Raw genomic sequence first — 23,223 nt, 5'->3', positions numbered from 1 at the left:
GCATTCCCACTGTCCTCGTGGCCTGATGGACGTTGAGGTTTCATGACATGAGAAGTGTTGTTTGGGTTTTAAATAGAAAACACAATTGGAAAAAAGGAAAATAATTCAAATTTCAGCAAGTAGTTGAGATTATATTTAACCTTTTTGGAAACAATGCTGAAAGTCATTAGACGAAAGTTCTTTGAGGCAGACTTAATAGTATCACAGCTCCTTTTTTTGGAGAGGTTTTTGCTATAGGGCGCGTGCACTCACCAGAAAGAGACAGAGAGACAGAAAGTGAGAAATCACCCCAGGGGGATGGCCACGCCATAATCCCTTCTCCTCCATTCTCCTCTCGGGATCTTGGGCAGGCATGCACAGGTGCCCGGCCTGAGTTTAAGCCACCGGGTCCAGGACTCGAACCCTGGGCAACTAACTGGGAGTCCAGCAACATAGCCATTATGCTAACTGCTGGTCCCAGAGCTCCTTTTTAAATACACTATTTTGTTTTGTTCTAGATTTTTGTCATAGGGCACATGTCAAAGACAGACAAAGACACAGAGAAAGGAAAAGTGAGAAACCATTCCCCCCGGTGGGGCGGGGGAATGGCCACGCTGCAATCCCTTCTCCTCCATTCTTCTTGGGATTTTGGGCACGCATATGCGCCTGATGTGTTTTATGAGTTGCTGGGTCCGAGACTTGAACAGTGGAGTTGGCCATGTGGGATCTTGTGCCTTAATCTTCATGTTACCTCCTGGCCCTTCATAAACTAAACTTTTAACTTTGGAGGTTTTTTTTGAGAGAGAGGGAGAAGAACCCCGAAGAGGTGTGGTCACACACCGTCCCTTCTCTTCCTTTCCTCTCACCAGTCAGGATCTTGGGCACATGTGCCTGGTGGTGTTTCTTGAGCTGCAGGGGCTGGGACTCGAACCGTGGTAGGCCAAGAGGGACCTGGCTCCCTGTACACAGAGCTTACCCCTGCGCTCTAGGCCAGCCCAACGTGAGGGACTTGAAGTTGACAGAAAAGCCATGGAGCAGCGCAGGCTCCCACCACAGTGCACCTTAGCGTGGAATCAGAAAGCAAGTCCTGTAGGCTTACCGTCACCTCAATAGCCGTGGGCAGGCCGCCCGTCTGCACCCACGGGTGGACCTCACGTAGCTCCCGCTTCTGCGACTCCGTGAACCGGGGCTGGGCTTTCCGCAGGAGCGTTAGCTTCTCCCTGTCCTCCTTCAAAACCGTATCTACATTTCTTCATGAATGGTCAGAACAGACAAGCATCAGATGGTCTTAAGGGCTTCCGGTTATTTAGACATTTTCATTATTTTACCAACTCTTTCGGTATTAGTACAGGTTGAGTATCCCTTATCCAAAATACTTGGGGTCAGAGTGTGTTGGATTTCAGATGTTTTTGGATTTGGGGATATGGACATAGACATAATGATCTTGGAGATGGGACTTAAGTCTAAGCACGCGGTTCCTTCACGTCTCACAGCATGCCGTAGACGCAGCCTGCAGGCCATGTTAGAAAGCATTTCTGCACTGGAGGGTTTGGGCTGCCACCAGTCATGCAAAGTCTGCACGTGGGTCGCGCTGGCATACAGAACGTCTGGGTGTGGAGCGTTTTTAGATTTCAGATTTGTGGATGAGGGCAGTTCAACTTGTGACATACTTTCAGGTGCTTTGTTTAATGCGAGCTTCCCTTTCACTTAAACTGCCCTGTTTAAGGTAACTTCAGCTGCCTGCTACATAATCTACACTCTTCCTATTTTATTTATTTATTTTTTTGGAGAGGTTTTTGCTACAGGGCGTGTGCGTTTGCCAGACAGAGAGAGACATAGAGACAGAAAGCGAGAAATCATCCCCCAGGGGGGATGGCCATGCTGCAATCCCTTCTCCATTCTCCTCTTGGGATCTTGGGCACGCACGCATATGCGCCTGGCGAGTTTAAGGCACCCGTAGTTGACTACGCAGGAGTCCAGCGACATAGCCGCTACGCTAACTGCTGGTCCCACTCTTCCTATTAAAGTGATGGTCAGGGTCAAGGTTTTAGTTCTACTTGAAGCTAGCTGTGGGAGCAGGCATCTGCACTGCGGCCTCGTCCCGTGGGTACAGCTCTGCACAGGTGTGGTGACTGCCCAGGTGGTAGGGAGGGTACCCCTTACGCCACTGCCGGCACTGGACTGGACTATGGCCGCCTCGGGTGGAGCCCAGTCCCCCAACCTGCCCAAGGCCAGACTGTCTGTGCCCTGGATACCGACTCTCCTCCCCCAGCTTCCCTGCCGCAGGGGTGCTCTGCCAGGGCAAGGGCCACCTCTAGTTCCAGAGCGTCCGACACAGACTGTGGGCCTGGGCCCAGACCCAGGGTTGCCACAAAGTGGCCCTAGTGGTACTGGTCACCTGTCCCTACTTGGTTTCCCCAACTCTCAGGCAGGTGGACATACCCCATCCGCCCCACAGGTGACTGGGCCGCAGAGCCAAGGCTGATGCCAGCCAGGCGCGAGGAAGCTGGGCGTGCTCTGCAGCGAGCGGGGAGCCCTGTCGGCCTTCAGGGTGTCAGTGCGGGGTTCCAGCCCAGGAGCCCTCTGCATGGCACTGCCACCCCAGCTGTGTCACACAGGGGATGTGCCGCAGTCCACCTGCTGAGGGAGCTGAGGGGCTCAGGGGGCGGCGGCCTGCCTGGCTGACCTGGACCCCAGCCCTGCCCAGGTGAGGTGGGTAGTTACCGGGGAGGCAGCTGGTATGTCATCATGACGCTGCCGTCCGTGTCGGCCATCAGCAGCCAGATGGGGCCCTGCAGCACGTGCTTGAGGAAGTGCTCGCCTTCCCCCGTGGCCGCGGCCGCTTTTGCTCTGTGACTGCTCTCCGAAGAGTCGATGCTGCCGAAGTACTTGCTGGTGTGACTCGTGTCGCTGCTACCTTTAAGAACACAGGACGGGCAGGTCAGAGCCCGGAGGCCTTGCAGACTGACGCTCTCGCAAGTGTCGGTGTGGAGGACAGCTCGGGAGGCCGAGCTTCCCCAGGACCGACTGGCCGTCGGCGCTCCTCCTCCGCCTTCCTGCTCTCCGAGATGTGGGCGGTCGCCAGTAACATGGAGGTGGCCCTTTCCTGGGGAGGCCCCAGGGAGCTCAGGTGGGGCCCTGCCTGGGGAACCCTGATCTTCTCTCCGAGTTCAGGTGCTCTGGGCTCAGGGCAGAGCTCAAAGAAGCATGGTCATCTGGCTCACAGTGTGGCCTGGGCAGAGGCCTGCAGAGGGAGGGCGAGGAAGCTGGCTCCAGAGCACGGGAGCCCGAGTTTGCAGCTGTATGTGCCTTTCTGGCTAGTGGGCCCAGATCAGACCTGAAGGATCTGGGGGCGAAGGCTCACAGGTGGCCTGCACCTCTGCTCGCCCCGGGGGCTAAAGAGAAGGGAAGCTACCACCCAGGGAGCCCTAGGACAGGCTGACCAGGGGCTGGTGGGTGTGAGGCCTGCGGTGACACGGAAACGGGAAGCAGACGGGCAGGTGCGCGGTTCTGACTACGCATGCTGAGGCTGCCACGCTGAGCTGGGAGTGGCAGCCAGGACGAACTCCGTGTCCATGTGTGGCTGTGCGGGCTCTAGGGGCCGGTCAGGAGCCCAGTGTGGCCTGCCCTGAGCACAGAGTTGACCTGCAGTCTGGCTGGTCCCCAGGTGGGCATCTGCCACATGCACCTGATACCCAAGCCCCACTCACTCCCGCCCCAGGCCAGCGTACCTGCCCCACTCCCAGCCACACCGCAGCCCAGAGAGCCAGAGCCCAGGGAGTCCGAGGTGGCAGAGGCTCCGCTCCCAGACAGGGCCGACCCTGTGGCCGAGCAGAGGTCCTCGTTCAGCAAGAGGTTGAGCAGGTCGCTGGACGTGGACAGCGCGTCACTGTTCTGGGTGTCCGAGGGCTCCTCGTGCTGTAGAGACAGGGAGAAGACACTGCTGTTCACCAGGGCTCCGTCACGACATAGCACGTACAGCGAGGGAGGCTGGGGCGAGGGCGGGGAGGTGGACAGGAGGGAGCCGCCGGGCACCTTGCCCACTTGCCCACGCAGGGTTCTCAGTGGGACACGAGCCTTTCTCTCCTGTGCCAAGGGTAAAGGGCAAACGGGCAGATGCCACCCTGGTTACCGGGGCTGCAGCGGTGTCCGCGTGCCCTAGAACACCGTCAGATATTCTAGAACTGTGTGGGGTCCCAGCCATAGCCCTTCCACGTGTACAGTGGACGTGGGGTCAGGAAGTGCCTTCTGCAGCACCCCAAAGCCTTCTCCTCACAGCAGGTAGGGCACTGAACCCCTGAGCCAGGGCAGTGAGGGAATGAGTGACAGTCTTGGCCTGGGAGCATCCTCGAGCCTCAGGGGTCTTTGGAAACCTGGCTGTAGGCCCAGGACTCCGGAAACAGGAGTCGGCAGGGTGGGAGACAGACTGAGAGAACCAACACATGCAGGTCCTTTTTTTTTTTTTTTTTTGGAGAGGTTTTCACTACAGGGCGCGTACGCCTGCCAGAGAGACATAGAGACAGAAAGCGAGAAATCACCCCCCAGAGGGGATGGTCACGCCGCAATCCCTTCTCCTCCATTCTCCTCTCAGGATCTTGGGCACGCTCGTACACATGCCCGGCGTGAGTTTAAGCCACCGGGTCCAGGACGCGAACCGCGGTTGACTATGTGGGAGTCCAGAGACATAGCCATTACGCTAACTGCTGGTTCCCCACATGCAGTGTCTTTAAAGGGTCTGCAGAAGTGAGCGTCATGGAAGAACTACATGGGTTCCAATTATTTTTTGCACCCAAATGAACTTGTCCTTTAATTCCATTTCCCCACAACTTTCCTCCAGGCCCTCACAGACTTACAAGGTTCCACCTTCTGGCATAAGGGCCCCAGCCCCAGGCAAAAGTAGGGGTCCCCTAAGGTACCCCCTGGGTGCCTGTGGACAGAACTCTGCTGGAGCTGTGCTCCACCTGAGCGTGTGTGGAAACTTCAGTGCTTAAATGGAAACGAAGCCACCATCTTGGGCAACAGGTGGCATAGAAGTTAAGGTGCTGGATCCCACTCGGCTGATGCACGGTTTGGAGCCCCAGACCCAGCAACTTGAAAATCACGCTGGGCTCGAGTACCCAAAGTTCCAAGAAGGGATGGAGCAGAAAGGACTGTGGCGTGGCCATCACCCTAGGAGTGATTTCTCACTGTCCGTCTCTCTCTCTCTCAATGGGCGCATCACTCTATAGAAAAAAAGCTGCGGTTGCATTAACCGAGTAGGGGTGCTGCTGGCCTCTGTGGGGACCGGACGCTGGAAAAGTCTTCAGGCCTGTGGGAGCGGGCGCTCCCCTCTCCCTCCACACGGGCACCTGCCAGCAGCTCTGCCCCTGCCCTCCGAGGAACCCCATTCTGCATTTACCCAATGGCACTTTATCTTTGAGATTCACTTAAAAATCTGAGCCCGTAAAGACTTGCGCAAGCCACAGGCTGCTCTCTGGCCTCGGCACTCGACCCAGGCCCTCGTCCCGTGCCCAGAGCTGAGGAACCTACTCTGAGGACTGACTGGGAAACGTGACTTTCTAGCACACGTATGTACATCAGGGTCCCCGGCTTGGCAGAAACCCTGCTGCAGGGCCCACCCAGCCGCCTGCCCTGCAGCTGTGCCTGGGGCCTCAGAGAGCACTCAGGGACGCTTACTGTGGAGGGTGCCTTTGGCTGCTGCTCCTGGGAAGTGCCAGGTTTGCGGTCAGGCTGGGTAGCCGCTGTCCCTGAAGTCCCGGAAGTTCCCGTGACACCAGGGCCAGCCTCGGGAACTTCCTCCAGCTGCAGCAGGTTGAGCTGCAGGGGTGAGCTGCCACGGGACTGGAAGAGGGGCGGGGAGGCCCTGCCCACGGCTCCCGCGGCCAGTGGTGGGGTGGCCGGGGTGGCCGGGCAAGCGCACGATTGTCTGAGGAGCGAAGTCCGACTTGGGGACTCGGGCTGCGAGGCAGGGGCTGTCCCAGGTGTGAGCGTGGGGTGGCCCGGGAAGTGGGGCTGGCCGGGGAAGAAGGCCTGGCTCAGGCTTGGGGTCTCTGGAGGGAAGGGACAGCTGGGTAACATGAACGCCACCACTGGGGCCAAGGGGGCGGCGAGTGGCGGGGGCTGGACCACAAACTGCTGCTGGGCGTCCACAGACACGGTGGGCACTGTGAAGCTGGCATGGGGAGCCACAGGTGGCGCCACCACTGCCCCTGGCCCCGGCACAATTCCTGGTGCTGGGAACATGGGCAGGGAGTAAGCTGGCATGGAGGTGGGAAAGGCCACAGCAGGGCAGCTGGACTGGGACGTGTCCGAGGGCGACCAGGCCGTCGCGTTCAGTCCTACGAGTGGGGGCCGGTGGGGAACTGGCCCCCCAGACCCAGTGCTTTCTGAGGAGTCTCGTGGCTTGGCCCGTTTGGACTTCAGTTTTCTGTTCTTCCCAGACTTTTTCCAAGAGGAATCTATTCCGGAAGTATTTCTTAGTCCAGGAGCCGCTAAAATGTGGGGAAATAGCCAGAATTAATACTATAAATGCAGGTGGCCCCCACTGTGTTGGCTGCCAGTTGTGGGATTTCAGCATCTTGACGGCCCCTCTCAGGCCCACAGTCCTGCGCTCTCAAACACCAGCCCAGACCCGGCTGGCCCACCACAGGGCCTCCCTGAAGCCTTGGCTCAGAGGAAAATCAGGGCAAAACGTTAGGTTTTTCATAAAACTAAATTCAATCGATGCAAAGGACCGCCCTTGATTCCAAGACCATAGGCCTCCTCTCCTCTGGTACTGACGTGTTGGCTCTTTTATGAGATAACACAGTGAGTGGAATTGGAAAGGTTATGTTTGTCAAAAAAGAAAAGAAGAGAAAAAGTCTCTGCTGTGCCCAATGTATGGAACAAAACCGGTCTGTGAGATTTGAAGCACAGAGCCACCGCTCCGCCTCACCTTCCGGCTCCCAGCTTTAGAAGCACCATCACCTCTATCCCTTAACACCTGCCGGCGATGGCCAGCCCCAGGCAACTCCCGTGCCAGTGGGTTCTGTGCCTCAGCAATGCCACCTGCTGCTCTTCCCACAGGAATCTGTGCCTTGGTGGGAGCGGCGGCAAAAGCACTGGGTCCCGGGACGCCACAGCTTGGTGCGCACTGCAAGAATCCTGGGCCAAGATGCGTGGGGGCCAGAGCCCGCCCCGGAGCTGGCCCACAGAGGTGCCCTACTGGCCAGCAGTAACCCCCAGTCTGGGGATGGAGAGAAAAAGAGTAGAAAAGGCCTAAGGAGGTGGCAGGCTCCTTTAATTTCTAGACATTCCCTTAAGCGTTTTCCTGAAGACCCAGGGCGTGTGCCTCCTGGGCTCACTAGCTCTGATCCTGGGGCCAGCGACCCAGGCATCCAGGAAAGAGGTTCCATCTCTGCTCTTCTGTGGAGTTTGGGAAGTGGCTATGGGTCAGGAGCGAGGCCCCTGGAGCAGAAAGGGGGCAAACCAGCTATTCTACCTCACTTTTGGCCTCCACCCCAGTAGCTCTCAGCTGGGAAAACAGCCCTGCACGGCACCACAGGCCTGGAAGATCCGGGGCTGCAGCAGAGCCTGGACCATCCTGGCCAGGGCATCGTCTCCTGGGGAGCAGGGCCTAGTTCGCTCCCTCCTTCCCCAGGGCCTGACAGTAGAGCTCCGCCAACACCTCACTCTTACTCTCCAAAGGTCCCATCTGGGTGGGCAGGTGGAGTAGTCCCCCTCCCCAGTTTCCCAGACAAGACATGTCTGACATAACTGGACTGCACCTGCCCCATCCCTGCAACCCACAGGAGCTGTCCTGGGACCATCACCACCATTTGCAGCCCCGGGCCCCTGGGGCGCAGGATTACACCTGGAGAACGTCTGGGTACAGAGTTCTCTAGGAAACTATGCTGCTAGAAAGCTCCCGCAGCCACCTCAGCTCTGCAGGACAGGGCACGCTTTAACCCAGCACAGGCCCTGCTCCATCAAGCACGAAGCTTCCACCAGGTAGCGTTAGCTCGGCCTTGCTACTTACCTCGCTCGCCGCCCTGGCCCTTGGCCCTCTCTTGCAGGTAATGGCAGTGGGGCTGCCAGAGGCTGAGCCTCCTGGCCTCCCTGAACTTGTGCAGGAAGCTCTGTTCCTCCTTCTGGGTGTGCGCGGCCAGGATCTCCTTGGTGAGGCCCAGCTTCTGGAAGGGCTCCTTCTCCTGGCCGTGGCCGCAGGGCAGGGAGGGGCCTGCCAGACAGTCCAGGGACTCAGTCCCACTGGCAGCGTCTTCCACCATCTCTGCAACACAGGACCAGGCCCTGATCCACACGTGTGCCCCGTGCATGAGACCCTCACGCTCACATGAGAAATCGCTCACACGCAAAACCACTGTGGGGGGCCCAGGTAGGAGGAGGTCATGAGCCTCCGGCCTGCTTTCTGGGGGAGTTCACAGTAAAAGGCAGAAGGCAGGGACAAGGCCCGGTGGCTCAGGGCTCTTCCACGCAAACTCACACGGGCATCTCGGGCTTTGACTCTGTGCCGACATGGCACAGGGGGGCCATGTGCTGTGTCCTGTGGGTTCAGACCATGTGGGTCACAGCAGTGGCCACATGGACCCACAAAGCAGGCAGAACAGGGGATGGTGGGGCCACGGACCATCCTGAACAGAAGGGTTTGGGGGCTGAATCTGACGGTGCCTTTCTCGTCCTCCTCTTCTACTGAAGAAGTGGGGACTGGGTTAATCAGGGCGTTCTAGAATGGCCGGCCCTTGCTGGCTCTGCCCTCAACCTGGGAGGGTGAAGGTCCCCCTCTGCTGGCAGGCTGAGGCAGGGCAGTGGAATGGTCCCCCAACACGTCTAGGGCAGGGGGGAGGTGGGGCCACTGTGCTCACTGTTCTCTCTACACTACACAAGGAGGACTTGTGCTCCGCCACACCACATTTACACCCGGGAGACGACTGCCACCTGGTGGCACCAGAGCGCAGCAGAAGCAACCGAGCCGGGGCGTTGCTGGCCCTGGCTGGCCACCCTGGCCACGCATCTGATGCCACAGGTTTCCCGAAATGACCTTTCGTAGGCTATGATCGGGCTCTTTTGCACTTAGACGCACTTCGAGAAGGAATTAAGATGGCATCTAAGCTGCTCTTGTTCCTGTGCGAAAATCAGACTGCTCTCGATGGCACAAGAACCCACAACATACCTAACTCGGGCTGTGGCTTCTTGTCCCCAACGTGGACAATGGTGCTGCTGTAGCTGCACTGGCTGGTGAGGGACACCACGCTCTCGGCCTTGCCGGGCAACGTCAGCGAGGTCAGGCGAGCACTAACTTCCGCGTGGCTGTTCACCTTGGAGGGTGGTGCTGTCTCTTTATAAGAAAAAATGGAAGCAAATGCAAAAACACAATGAAAATGAGCAAGCGTTCAGTTAAGGACAGCTGCCTGTCTAAATGGCTTCCCAGTCCCCAGGTGGCTGAAGTCTCCCCACGGGGCTGCCACAGCCATCCTGCAAGTGCTCGGGCCGGACGTGGGCTGGTCTGCTCATGTGGGTTCACAGGAGAAAGGTGGAGAGGAAGCCTGAAACGGGAACAATCACACGCTTTGGTCTCGAGCTCTCCGGGAGAAGGCACAGTGGCTCTAGCTGTGGCGACTTTGGCAAGGGTCCTGCCTAGAGCCAGGCGGCCCCTCTGCAGGCCTGTGAGGCCAAACCCAGGTGGTGTCAGCAAGTCTCCTGCCCTGCATGACCGTTCGGCCTGTGCTTCATGCAGGATTGGATGCTCTACTCGTGACCCCGGTCGGGACCGTCAGTGAGTCTCAGCGGTCAAGCAGCAGGCCCGACATGCGCTTTGCAGCACACTCACGTTCACAGGTAAGCCTCCTCTGAGACACTGCAGAGGGGGAGGCCTGCCTGGACCTGGCTGTGGGGTGGGGCTCAGGCTCATGTTCTCAGAGCCTAGGTCCCCTTTACCACTAGCTTGTAAGGACGATTCTGACTTGTGAACCACTTTGAAAATTGTATTTATTTTTAAATTTGATGTTTTAAGATTTTTGACACTGGGTGTGTGTTTACTGGAGAGAGAGAAAGACAGGAAGAGAAGGAAAGTGAGAAATTGCCCCCTGGGAAGGGTGACCACACCACAATCCCTTCTCCTCCATTCTCCTTTCAGGATTCTGGGCATGCATGCACACGCACCTGGCGTCTTTTTTAAATTGCCAGGTCCAGGACTTGAACCACAGAGTCAGTCATGTGAAATCCAGCCCCTTAACCACTATACCACCTGCTGGCTCCTACTTTAAACATTTAAAAAATAACCTGTAACCTCACACTGTATCCACAGCATCCCTGGAGTGAACCCTTTAGGGTCTAAAGTGACTCTGGATTCTCTGCAGGGCTAGGCTATGATATGCACGCGGTTCAGACGCCAGGTACCTCCAGAGCGTAGCCCAGGGCTGAGCGTGGCCTTCCGCCTGTCGCTGGACTTCGGTGTGGGGATGTTCGCTGGGAACTCACACTTCCTCTTGAGCGTGGCCGCCTCACTGCAGCTCTCCAGGTACCTGCATTGATGACAGTGACAGCGTCACAGAGCGGGTGGGAGAGCGCGCTCAAGGCGGGGTGGCCACGGCGCCAGTACCTGATGACGCTGTCCAGGCAGCTGACCTGCTGGTAGGAGCAGGCAGGCTGGCCCTTGCAGGCCAGCTCCTCGGGGAAGCCAGCCTCAGGGATGCTGGCCCCCGAGCTGTCCTTCTCCGCTGCAGGGACAGCTTCCATCAAGGAACGGCTTTGCATTTCTGAAAGGATGACAGCATCGTCCTTAATGCCCCCCCACGAGCACACCCTCCATTCCCGAGGTATTTCTACTTTACCTAAAGAGAGGGCTAGGCTTAGAACCTGCTCCCAGGTCAGGGCACAGCTGACAGCCTGACCACCAGCATCCCTGTCGGTGCCACGGCAGAGGGGCAGGGATGGCTGTGTGGCTTGGTGGCAGCAGGCGGGCAGGCTGACTTGGGAGTTGAGGACTGGGCAGGGAGAGGGCTGTCCATCTCAGCCCCTGGGCTTCTGAGGCTGAGGAGGTCAGGTGCTTCGTGTTCCTGGGCAGGGTCAGGGCTGGGAACGTGGCCCTCGGCAAGAACCGGCCTGTGTGGCGGTCCCTGTGCTGTGGGTGTGAGTGAGTGTCCTCGCCAGGTACTGTCCCCCTCAGGGCCCTCAAGGGAGGGGCTGTCTGCTCTTCAGTTAGTGTCCCCAGCGCACCCACCAGCACAGCCCAAAGGCCCCAAGTCTTGACACTGCCTGGCCAGGAAGCCAGCTGGGTGGCCACGACGTTCCCCACAGGGGCTTCCTACGAGAGGCCAGGCCTACACACACGCATGTGCACGTATGTGTGCCTGCCACGTGAGAAGTGCGCACTGTGCGGGGGGACAGTGTGCCTGGTGGGAAGGCGGGAAGCTCCCTGTGACATGCTGGCACCTGAGGAAGGGCTGGGTCTCCGCAGCGGTGGGCTGGCGGCCTGGGCTGGAGGCTGGGGAGAGGGTGACCTAGGGCCAAGCCCACGCTTCCTGACCCGGCGGGTCTGGTTCTGAGTGTGCAGGGCAGCAGGGGCTCTGGCGACTGTGTATGTGCTCACGTGCTACGTTGAGTGTGAGCACAGCCACACAGCCATGCTGTACTGCCAGGAGAAGTGACCCAGGCCAAGGCTCCCGGGCACGCCTGGCACGCAGCACCTGGGGGCCCAGGGCAAGCCGGACACGGCCCAGCTGCACTTCCACGGGCGGGGCGGCAGGCCCAGCGTGGGTGTTACTGGCCGCGTTTGCTGCGCAGGTGAAGGCCCAGCCCATCCCTGTACCCTCAGGGCCCCAGACGCCCAGCACAAGGCAGCATTGAACGGTAACCGAGCTCGGGCCCCTCCACGTGGCCGCACTGAGGCTTCACGGGAAACCGTAGAACCTGCATTCTTACCTGCAGCACCGCTTTTCTTCTGTCCTACAGGCACGTGAGAGTAATTTTTGGTTTTGGTCTTGTTCCCATTTTTACAAATTTCCTTGAAGAATAACAAAACAAATACATTGTTCATTCTATGAACCCCCGTCCCTCTGTCCCCAGGGGAGAACAGAGAGCTGAGAACAGCTGAAACAGCCCCAGCAACCCGGCTGCACACCCGGAACGAGAGCCTGAGAGGCAGCACCAGAGGAGACGCGCCAGAGGACCCCGACGGACGCAGAGCCGAGCAGCACCCCGGGCTTGCCGTGCCCCTCCCGTGTGCGGCCTCAGTGCTGCTTGGCCCGCGCCTGCAGCGAGTGATGCCGCCCAGGCCTCGCACTCTGGCTTTTAGGTGCTTCAGCTCCCAAGAGGCGAGGGAAGCCTGAAGCGAACAGTTTAGAGTAGCAGAAATAGCCGGGATGATCAAGGCTCTGGTAACTGCCACGGGCTATTTTAATGTGCTGTGTGTGTGTGTGTGTGTGTGTGTGTGTGTGTGTGTGTGTGTGTGTGTGTGTGTGTGTGTGTGTGTGTGTGTGTGTGTGTGTGTGTGTGTGTGTGCCTGCGTGCACGGGTGCGGCGTTTTAGATGGGGTCTCGCTGTGTCACGGTCTTCCTGCCTCAGCCTCCCGAGGGGCCAGGGCCGCAGTGCCCAGCACACTGGTTCCACCCTGTGCTGTTCGCCCTTCCCGCATGTGCTGCCCGGTTCCCAGGGAGACAGGGACGTACGGATCTCCTGCGGCGGGCGTCCTCATGGCCGTTGCTGTCGCTGGAGGAGGTCTGACTCAGGAGGTGTTCGTGGGAGCCATTGCTGCCCAGGCTCCCATAACCGCTAGAGCCGCTGTGGGGGACGGGCTAGGGAGACAGCAGGCAGCGCTCAGGCCCGGCCGGCCCAGCTCCACAGGCTCGCCAGGCCTCCCAACACACCCCGCTCTGCAGAGGACAGTGGCCTGCCTGAGGTCCCATGGCGAGGACAGAGGGCTGGGGCTGGAGCGTGGGGTCAGTTCCAGGGGTAGACTCCTGGCCTCCACCCTTAGTACCCATCCCCAGACATGCAGCCACCATGTCATCCCCAGATAAGGAAACGCCACCTGGAGGGGACACTTCAAGCTGCTCATCACAGGCTGAGGCCAGCACAGCTCCCACCATGGCCGGCACCAGAGGCCACCAGCAATGGGGCGGACCCAGGTCACACCCAGGAGTCTTGAGCACAAGGTCCCTTAGTCCCCCTGTATTGGAGTGACCCCTATGCTGTGGGAGTCATGCAGGAACGGCGCAGGCTGTCAGCACTTGCTCGGGGCTGTGGTTCAGACACAGCGCCTGGCACGAGCCTGGGGAAGCCGAGGGCACTCCAACTGCCCTGGGCAGCATAGATGCCACCTCCGCCAGCCCTGTGGGGACGTCCGGAGGGCAGCTTCTGAGGACCAGGCAGAGCAGAGCTGATGTGCTCTGGCGGGTGGGCCCCCAGCCAGGGCGGGTGCAGGCCAGTGCCCACCTGCAGTAGCAGCCGGTGGATCTGCTCTGTGAGCTCCTGCATGCTTGGGGGCGGGGCCTTCTCCTCCACGCACGGGTGGGCTGCAAACACGTCCTCATTCAAAGGCCCCCTGGGAGGGTGATGCTCTTGTTAGACAGCCACCACCAGGGACTCTCCTGGGCCTGCGTCCTCCAGGCTGCACACCCACTGGGCCCTTCTCCCCGTCACTACAGCCCCCACTCTGCCTGGGGTGGGCCACCTCCACCCGCCCACCTGCCCACCCGCCTGGGGCTCCCGTAAGCCAGGCCTGTGGCAGGAGCGAGCGGGGCCCAGGGCTCTCGGCCTTGCTGCCAGGGGGTGAGCCCAGTCAGGCCCTGGGAGCACTCACACCCTGACTCTGTGCCTCCCGATGATGAAGGAGATCTTCCTGCTCCACGGGTTGACGAAGCTGGACCAGCTGGTGTCCAGCGTGATGTACTCCCCGTTCCGGGCACGGAAGCGAAGGGGGGAATAGTCGAAGGGCTGCCCGCCTGACTGCAGGACTAGGGAGCGACAGCGGTGGTCAGGGCGCAGAGAGGAGCAGCTGGTTCTCAGCGGGGCAGCGGGGCAGGGCTGGGACACCAAGCTCTCTCCAAAGCCTCTGGTTTCAAGGCCCCTCCTCCCAGCCCCCAATTTTCCTTTCAATTGCAACAGGTGGCTGTGCCCAACAGGGGTGGCTTCATCTCCTGTCTGTTTCTGCGGGGGCTGGGCTTGGCTGGGACACACGCTGCCTACTCCCTGGCCTGCTTAGGGCCTTCCTAGCCACAGCTGAAATGGTCTCCCTCTCCCCCATCTGCCACAGAGCCAGCAGTAGAAACGAAATGCCGCCCACTCAGGGCACGAGCCACGGGACAGCTGGCTACAAAGGAGCCCACCTGAGTGTGCCGCTCTCAGTCCCACCCAGAGTAGGTGCACAGAGCGGGCACCACGGGGCTCAGGCAGGGAGCAGGTGCCACGGGGCTCGGGCAGGGAGTGGGCACCACGGGCTCCGGCAGGGATGGGGCACCACAGGGCTCAGGCAGGGGGCGGGCACCACGAAGCTCGGGCAGAGGTCGGGGCACCACGGGGCTTGGGTAGAGAGCGGACACCATGGGGCTCAGGCAGGCGTTGGGGCACCACGGGGTTCAGGCAGAGAGCGGGCACCACAGGGCTTGGGCAGGGGTCGGGCACCATGAGGCGCGGGCAGGGGTTGGGGCACCATGGGGCTTGGGCAGAGAGCAGGTACTACAGGGCTCAGGCAGAGAGCAGGCACCACAGGGCTCGGGCAGGGGCTGGGCACCATGAAGCTCAGGCAGGGATGGGGCACCATGGGGCTCAGGCAGGAAGCGGGCACCATGAGACTCAGGCAGGGGTCAGGGCACCATGGCTTGTGCTTAGCTGACCTGACCCTTCGGGGCTCACACAGTTCTCAGGAGGAAGCCCAGGAGCCCCTAGGTGGTGAGCAAGGGACCTACTCTTTTTGTGGATGGCGAGCATCAGGGGCCTGTCGCTGGGGTGAAGCTGCATGAGCACAGGCGTCTGGATCAGGTCCTGAGGGAGGAAGCCCAGGAGGGGGACGGCCCTGGGAAGAAGCAGACAGGGGTCAGTGGGGAGACCCCAGGGGCAACTTCCACCCTGGGGAGCAGCCTGGAGCCACCTAACTCCTTGGGAAGAGGAGACTCAAATTCTCCACGTCGGAATGGAGGGTGGGCTGACAGAGCAGCGGCTAGTCTCTCAAGGCATCAGCAGGTGGCGGTCCCTGGCCCAGGGCCCGTGACCCAGAGCCAGCTCCGTTCCTCATGGCCCAAGTGCCCCAGCTTTGCCTCTTATGTCCTAAAAGGACAGACCATGCCAATGCCGCTTTTCTCCGTCTGCAGTGTTTCCTTTCTTCACGCCATCCCTTGGCGGACCAGGTGTGGCCAGACCTGGACTTCCGTTCAGTGGGTCTCGCCCAAGGCCTGCAGCCCTCTCTGTCCATCTTGTGGTCTTTTCTAGCCCAGGCCGGCTCCCTTCGCATTGCGCTGGCCGCTGTCTAGCCCGGTTCACTGTGGCTCTTCCAGGACCCTATGCCTGGCCGGGACCAGCGTGTGCCCATGGGGCTTTCCTAGGAGCTGCTCCTTTGCTCCCTAGAAGCGCAGCTGCCTCTGTCGCAGGCAGTGCTGAGCTCTGCAGCGCCCTCCGCCAGCTCCTCCTCCTCGCGTCCAGATTCCTCACGTGAGGGATGTTCTCCCTTCGAGTCTAAAGCTTCTCTGGAAAACAGGGTCCTGCCAGACCTGGCTCTGATCCTGCCAGCGGCCAGCACACCTTCCTGCCTGTAGCATTGCTTACTCCGAGTGAGTCTCGCAGGGCAATGAAGACGCAGCTCGGCTGGAACAGCTACCGGCTCTGCGGAAGGGCCTGCCGTGGCCCGCACGCCTTACACGCGCAGCTTCCTGTGAACTCGTACCGATTTCATCACCCTTATATAACTGAATGTTTTGTTGATCGTCACACACGTAAAACCAATATGGAGCCTCACTTTAGCGAAATAACTCCAGTGCCAAAACATGAGAGTCCCTGGAGCGTGACCTGGGGACACGAAGACGCAGCACCAGCAGGGGCAGTGGGCAGAGGGGATGGCACGATGCTACTTACCTCTCGTCCACGTCCTGGAACAAACAATTCGGTGTATGTGTTGTCGTAAAAATTCGCTTTTCAGGAGGAATTCGAGGAGCTGAAAGAACAGAATCGTGCAGACTTCTGATTCTGAGACATAGGCATTAATATAGTTACGTGCCTCCACTAGAAGGCGCCTATTATTCGGAGTAACGGATTGCTCGGGATGAAAGCGAACATGGATTTGAACCACAGTGCTGCCGTGTTGCCCACTGGTGGCCGCCTCACCCCCTGTGGGCCATTGGGGTCCAGCAGACAAGGAAAAGCAGCTCGGGGACCACCCAGAGGCTTCTTTGGCAACCTCATGATCTTTGAGAGGTAACCAATTACTTTCAGGTGAATGAGTCACCCACTCAGATGGAAATGTCACCGTGTTGGAGAACTTGAGCTCTAAGGTAGGCAGAGGTGGCTGAGTAAATGGCATAGAGGGTCTGTTCTCATAGGTTCTCCTCAACCAGTAAACTCACGATCCTTCGCATTCTGAAATGTTTCCTTCTTGGAAGACACTCACAACTTGTTGAAATAAATACCCTGGAGACCAGCAGGTGGCGTGCTGGTTAAGGCGCTGGACACTTCCACGTGGCTGACCGTGGTTTGAGTTCCAGAACTGGTGGCTTGCTTTCTCATTCCCCACCTCCCTCTCTGTGTGTCTCTCTCTGGTCACATTAAAATAAATGAAAGAATAAATAAAAAATTTAAAAAAAATCTAAAGCACCTTAAGCCCTCATTGACTACCGGAAAAGGCCATCTTCTATATATGGGACACATCAAACTTGCACTAAGCTACACCCTTGCAACAACATTCCTACCACTGGGAAACACTGTTTTGGGACCGACGGATGGTGTAATGCTTGTATCACTGGACTCCCATGTAGTCACAGACCCAGTGACGTCAAACCCATGCTGGGTATGTGTGTGCATGCCCAAAAGCCTGAGAGGAGAATGGAGGAGAAGGTAATCCCCTGGGGGGTGATTGCTTGTCTTCTGTCTCTCTGTCTCTCTCTGTCTCCCTGGAGAGTGCATGTGCTGAACAGCAAAAATCTCTCTTAAAAAGCAGAGAAAGAAGAGCTGTTTTATGGGTCGGCCCTGTGGCCCAGTGGCCCAGTGTTAAGGGAGCTGAGTTGACGTGGCCCACTGCAGTCTGGAGCCCAGCCCCAGCAGGCTGAAAACACACTGGGTGTGTGCACAGGCCCTGGAGTGCCCGAATTCCGACAGGGCAGAGCGATGGCGGGAAGGATGCGGGCCACACCCACCGGAGGTGCTTCCCCCAATCCTCCCTCTCTGTTTCTCTCTCTGCCGAGTGCACACCCCTCTGGTGATTTCAGAAACCAGAAGAGCTATTTTGTAAAGACATCATCACCCACATAGAGCAGACAGGGGAGACATGGAGCAGGACGAAGCTGGCTCCCGTGGTCACCTGACAGGCGGTACCAGCCCCCAGACATTTCGAAATTGCATGACTGCTGAGGTGCCACCGTGAGCGCCACAGTCCCAGGCCAGGTGCTGTGGCCAGCACAAAGACCATGGTGCCACACAGCAACATCTTAAGAGGGCCTACAGGAGGACATGTACAGCCTGGGTTCTTCGGCTTCAAGGGAAGGTGTATACCGGGGCGGGGGCAGGGGCAGCCGGGCCGCCGGTGGGACAGGCGCACAGCCAGCGTGGCAGAGGGACAGCTGGAGCAAGGGCAGCACTCGGGCTCTCCAAGCGGACTGGTCCACGAGGTCAGTGGGAGTGAAGGAGGGAGGGAATCCAGGTGGGAGCCAGACTGGGCCGTGGGCGGGGGAGGCCCAGCACTGCTGCCTGAGGTGAGGGGCCGTCTGGGGTTCTCATGCAGGCAGCACGCCCCCGCCCTTTGGCAGCGACACGGGGCCGACGCATCATGGCAAGGACAAGATGGGTGTGTGGCCCCAGATGCTGTCCCCGCTCTGTGGACAAGAGGCACAGTGGCCAGGGATAGGGGAGAAGGGGACGTGGCCATGGACTGGACTCAGACAGGAGGTGCCCGCTCAGATGCCTGGAGCCACCATGGGAAGACGAGGATAGCGGGAGGGGCCAGGCCACAGCTGAGCACTGTCACTGGGAGCCCATATCACAGACACTGTTTGAACCACAGGACAACGCCGTCTCTCCCTCGACTGGTCTTACCTTCATAGCCGGAGTGCACCCTCTCCGCCAGCAGGAGGCAGCAGAGCTGGCTCTCGGCAGCAGGCCGGTCCCGGACCTTGACCAGGTAGGGCGTCATGCGGAAGGGGTGGTAGCGAACCTCGTTCTCGTGGCTCTTCCCCACACTGCGGAGAGGGGTGACACCGAGGTCCGGAACTGGGGCATCGGCATGGTCGTAATGGCTGGCTAGGCCCCTCCCCCAGCTAGCTGCAGTACCAGACGTCCTGGTGAGCCAGGCTGCATCACCAACATTGTGCAGGGTGGGGGGGCGCGCAGGCACCCCACCTGCCCTGAGGAGCTGGGCCAGCCACCCCGTTCTGTCCTCTCCCTTGGACCCCTCTGCACTGAAGGGCAACTCTGAGAGTTGGTACACTGCCAGCAGGGAGTCTTCTGCACCCCCTCTGGGGCAGAGGGACCCTATGACTCCAGAGGGCACTGGGGTCATTCCAGCACCACGGTGCGACCCTCACTCGGTCCCCCTGCTTTGGGCCAAGAGCCTGCTGGGAAACACGCGGCATCCTCCCCAGGCAATGCACATGCAAGACGGAAGCTGCGTGTGCTTGTGGGGCTCCCTCAGCCTCTGGGGCTGCCCTCCCGTGGCAGGAGGAAGCCCAGTGCAGCTCTCTCTGGCCCAGGCCTGCTGCGAGGGGCAGACCGCATCCGTCCATGGGCAGCCATGCTCCCTCGTGCCCTGTGCACTAGTAACTAACTAAAACTCGTCCGGACGTAGGCCTTTGGGGAGCCACAGGGAGAGCCTCGACACCTGGAGATGGAGCAGGCAGGGCTTGGACAATGTGTGACGCGGGCCCAGGGCAGATGTTTGTACCGTTTTCTGATTTAGGACTTCTGGGCACTAGACTTACCTGACGCGGCAAAAGAAAGACTTCTCCTCCGTGCATTCTTGAGTAAAAGAGTCTGTAAGAGAAAGCCCACAGTCGTTCATCCCACAGAACAGCAAGCCGACTGTGCTGCTCCTCAAAGCGGACGGGAGAAGCCTGAGCGGGACTGCAGATTCACCCAAGCGCCCAGGGAGTCCTGCAGACTGGACACCCTTCCCCTTCCGGCTGACATTCATGTATCTGAGCGTCTCGCGCGCATTCCTACACAGTTCTAAAGCTCCACGGCCAGGAGCGTGCATTTCCAAAGGGCGCAGATACGAGAGATCACCGACTTCCCTCGGGAAGACCCAGTGGCCGTACGCAGAAAGCCCTGAACGCTTCAGGCCACCTGCTCTCTGGGCACTCGGCTCTCCCAAAACACTCTCAGCATTTTAAAGCTGGCATCAGTATTGTGGTGAACATTAACTTACTTAAAAATGTAAGTAGTAAGAGCGCGCTCAGCTGGGAACGCATCAGCCGTGAGGAAGTGGCTGTTTCCATAACAGTTCAAAGGGTTTTAAAAAGAGTTCAGGCAAGGCTGGGAGGGGCACAGTGGGACACGACCTGCCGCAGGGCTGACAAGGGAAGGCCCTGGCTGGAGCTCAGAGATCCCCCAACACGGTGGGGGGCTACCTGAGGCTGGGCGTGGGGACTCCGCTGGGGGTGCTGTCTCTGTCTCTCCCCCATGGAAGAAAAACATTTTTTAAAGAAAGGAAATCTGGGAACCAGCAGTTAGCATAATGGCTATGTCGCTGGACTCCCATGTAGTCGACCACAGTTCGCGTCCCAGACCGGGTAGCTTAAAACTCATGCCGGGCACGTGTGCGTGCATGCCCAAGATCCCGAGAGGAGAATGGAGGAGAAGGGATTGCGGTGTGACCATCCCCCCTGGGGGTGATTTCTCGCTTTTTGTCTCTCTGTCTCTCTCTGTCTGGCGAGCACACGCACCCTGTGGCGAAAAACCTCTCAAAAAAAAAAAAAAAAAAAAAGGAAATCTCAGATTTTGATCTTTCATATAAAGTTTCTTCTATTCAAAAGAAAAGAGGAAAAGTAGACAATTCCTAGTTCTGGAAAGTTCTGTACAATTGCTGGCCTAGAAAGGCCTCTGACAGCTCCCCTGGCCTTTTCCTGTTGTTAATTTGCTACAGGACGCGTGTGCTCGCCAGAGAGACAGAGAGAGGAGGGAAGTGGGAGAGCACCTGCTAGGGGACGGCCACTTCATTTCCTCCATTCCTCCTTTGGGATGCTGGGTGCACACACGCCCAGCGTGGTTTTCGTGGGCTTGAGCGGCCAGGGGAACCCAGCCGCCTTGAGTACCATGCCCCTAGCTGGCCCCTGATCTTCTTCACCCAGGGGAAACATGTCTGTCGCCCACCCAGGGTGACAGCATGGGTGCTCGTGCTGCAAACCACGAGCGGCGACTTCCTCTCTGCTCAGCAGGGCCCCTGCCTGGCCTGGACCTTGTAACTCACAGCACAAATGTCAATAGTCTCGCCACCAGTCCCCGGGTTGGACTCTGGGAGAACGTGGCCAGCACTGTGCACGCGGTGCAAAGCCAGCACCTCCTGTCCGTGTGCGTGCCCCAGGCCGCCTGTGGTCAGGGTGACGTGACAGCAGTGTCCTTCCCTGGCCCATAGCCCAGGGCCCACAGACCGAAGGAGTGGGAGCAGGCGGAGCAGGCGGAGGCGCCGAGCCAGCGAGAACCTGTAGATCAGGACGCTGAGGGCGAGGTGAGGAACCTCTGGGGCGAGCAGAGATCACTGCCCTACCGGCAAAGGACAGAATGCTGTGGGGTGAGCTGGCCAGGGCTGGCGCCGGGTCCAGATTCTGCGCAAGCCCAGCTGTGGTGGCATGTGCTGAGGCTGCTGCTGGGCAGGCTGAGGCCACGTGAAGGTCTGTGTTCAAGTCCGGGCTCAGCTGAGCTGCGCGTGGGGATGTGCACCTGCAGTCCGAGCTACCTGGGAGGCTGAGGCAGGCGGACAGCAAGACTTTGTTTTAAAAAGGACACAAGATCCTATGGGAGGCCATCGTCTCACAAGGTCATCAGGTCCTCGTCTGGCCCTGCCTGTTCCTCTTCCGTTCCCACGGGCTCCCCAGGCACTGTGGCTCTGTGGCTCCAGGTCAGCTCTGAGCCCTCAGAGCCCAGCAGGGGCTCAGTACCCGCCAGGTGAGGCAGATGCTGCAGGACAGATGCTTCTAGAGGGGCTGCTGCCAGCTGCCTCGGTCATGGAGCACGTGCAGGAGTGGAGCACGTTCCAGGGCCTCCTGCCAGGTCTCATGCTCCTCTTCACACGCAAGGCCTGTGTGTGTGTTCACGGTGGTTATGGTGAGTGCAGCGAGGCCCTTCCAGACTCCGAGTCTGCCCCATCAGGGAGGGGAAGTAGGGTAAGAACGAGGTTATGTGCCGAAGTCCTGTGGCCAGGACATTCGGGGAGCAGGCTGGGACTCCTGGTGCTTTGGGGAAGGCGGGATGCAGACGGGGCTGCCTGAGCTCTGAAAGAGCAGCCCCACTTGTCTGAGAGGGCCCTAAGGAGGACGAGGAGGGCAGGGCCAGAGGCAGCCATGCCCAGAGTTGCCGCAGGGACAGGAGAGGCTGCTGGGAGCAGGGGAGCCGGGCGGGGCTACTACTTGGACATGAGCCAGGTCAGAAAGGGACACAGTCGCAGGCCAGACTGCCCAGGACGCTGCTGTCCACTGCGTAGCCAGGCCAGAGCCTGCAGTGCCCAGAAGGCTGCAGTACAGCTGCCCTGTGGTAGGGGACACTGCCTGCCGGGCACCACCACCAGGCTGTGCCCCAGCCCCACACTACACCAGTGGGGCAAGGCCTAACTTCCCAGAACCACTTAATTGAGAACGTCCCTCTCTGAAATCTGCAAGAAGACTTAGTTTTCTCCTCTAAGTGTGTTCTGCAGAGATGAACGACTCTTTGCCTTTTCCCTCCAGGAGGGCTCTGGCCCGTGCTGTCTGCAGTCTCCCGCCCCAGGAGGAGGATGAGGCGAGGCTCTCACCGACTCGGCCGCAGATGCTCCAGGACGGGAGCCTGTAGGGCGTGGTGGAGCTGTGGAACACGCTGACGTCGTGGGGGGCCAGGAACTCCACGAACTTGGCATCGCTGAAGGCGTCTCTCTTACAGTGGAATATGGACGCCACCTGGTCAGAGATGTACAGGACCTTCCCAGTACTCAGGGACACAGCCACGGCAAACATGTCCTGGAGGAAGGAGCAGGACCAGAAGGGAGGTCAGGGGGTCTGGCGAAGTCGGCCGATGTAGGCAGGGGTGGGGTGGGGAAGGGTAGGACTCTGGCCCTTCTCCACACTCTGCCCAGAACAACCCCGCTTTCCCTCCACGCTGTGGCTGAGGGGACTGTCCCTACCCGCGGTGGCTGACGTGAGGGCGTGCAGCGCGGCAGCCCAGGCACCGACTCCCATGAGCCTGGCCATCTGCCGTCTTGGACACAAGCTCCAGGCACCTGGCTGGGCTGATCTGGAGGGGAAAGGGAGCCTGTGCACCCCCCCCACACACACACACACCTGCCTCCGCTCATCCGGCCTGCCACACTCGGCCTGTGCCAGCCCTGCTTGCCCTGGACGCTGAAGGCTATCTGGGGAGTGAGGGCCTCCGCTGGCCCCTGGGCACAGGGCTGGGGGCTCCCTGGGGGACAGGCCAGAGGAAGAAGACAGGGAGGGGCAGGGAGCTGCACTCCAAGGGCAGCTTGGCCACCATCCCAGCACAGGCTGGACCCCCACCACCAGGCCCCAACGTCTACTCTCATGGACTGAGCACGCAGGTCCGGGGTCAGATAGCCATGCCCCTTCAAAGGGGCCTCGCCTTTACGGGGCTGCGGAGTCTGAGGTCCCGGCTCTGCCTTGTGGCCACAGGGCACTGGGGCAGGGAGACGCTGGGGACAGGAGGCTGGGATCGTGCTCACACACATGAGGATGGGGCCAAGGACGGGCTCACGGAGGAAGGCCCAGCCTGGAGCACGACTACCACTTCCAGAATCGCCGACCACACTCTTCCTAGAGGTGTGAGCTCGGGTCCTGAAACCCAGATGCCCTGCGGCTCAGCCACTGGCCACAGCGGCTCCGCCCGCCCGCCCCGGGAAGCGTCCCATTT

At 59.6% G+C, this 23,223-nt stretch overlaps 1 protein-coding gene and 1 long non-coding RNA gene across 6 annotated transcripts in view; one reads left to right on the top strand and one right to left on the bottom strand.

Moving 5' to 3' along the window:
* The window catches only part of PER2 (period circadian regulator 2), a 45,629-nt gene that overhangs the window by 2,891 nt on the left and 19,515 nt on the right, over positions 1 to 23,223 (bottom strand). For 4 of the 5 annotated variants that reach the window (XM_006151940.1, XM_006151942.3, XM_006151939.3 and 1 more), the window contains 17 exons: positions 22,115 to 22,316; positions 19,092 to 19,143; positions 18,211 to 18,353; positions 16,042 to 16,120; positions 14,883 to 14,989; positions 13,778 to 13,931; positions 13,411 to 13,519; positions 12,645 to 12,770; positions 11,899 to 11,980; positions 10,577 to 10,733; positions 10,375 to 10,499; positions 9,149 to 9,313; positions 7,997 to 8,248; positions 5,656 to 6,470; positions 3,711 to 3,897; positions 2,704 to 2,896; positions 1,079 to 1,229 (listed from right to left, as the gene is read on the bottom strand). In XM_006151940.1, the coding sequence (XP_006152002.1) occupies positions 1,079 to 1,229; positions 2,704 to 2,896; positions 3,711 to 3,897; positions 5,656 to 6,470; positions 7,997 to 8,248; positions 9,149 to 9,313; positions 10,375 to 10,499; positions 10,577 to 10,733; positions 11,899 to 11,980; positions 12,645 to 12,770; positions 13,411 to 13,519; positions 13,778 to 13,931; positions 14,883 to 14,989; positions 16,042 to 16,120; positions 18,211 to 18,353; positions 19,092 to 19,143; positions 22,115 to 22,316 (3,099 nt within the window). Of the gene's footprint in view, positions 1 to 1,078; positions 1,230 to 2,703; positions 2,897 to 3,710; positions 3,898 to 5,655; positions 6,471 to 7,996; positions 8,249 to 9,148; positions 9,314 to 10,374; positions 10,500 to 10,576; positions 10,734 to 11,898; positions 11,981 to 12,644; positions 12,771 to 13,410; positions 13,520 to 13,777; positions 13,932 to 14,882; positions 14,990 to 16,041; positions 16,121 to 18,210; positions 18,354 to 19,091; positions 19,144 to 22,114; positions 22,317 to 23,223 lie in introns of those variants that run through there. The other variant, XM_027773217.1, reaches the window with a different exon arrangement.
* On the top strand, positions 4,183 to 10,407 carry LOC102475795 (uncharacterized). The gene is made up of 3 exons (XR_001370615.1): positions 4,183 to 4,260; positions 9,713 to 9,813; positions 10,335 to 10,407. It is a non-coding gene; the product is annotated as an uncharacterized LOC102475795 (long non-coding RNA).

This window comes from Tupaia chinensis, unplaced genomic scaffold (genome assembly GCF_000334495.1).
Source record: "Tupaia chinensis unplaced genomic scaffold, TupChi_1.0 Scaffold000332_1, whole genome shotgun sequence".
NCBI lineage: Eukaryota > Metazoa > Chordata > Mammalia > Scandentia > Tupaiidae > Tupaia > Tupaia belangeri.
This window is presented reverse-complemented; position numbering and strand designations above follow the sequence as displayed.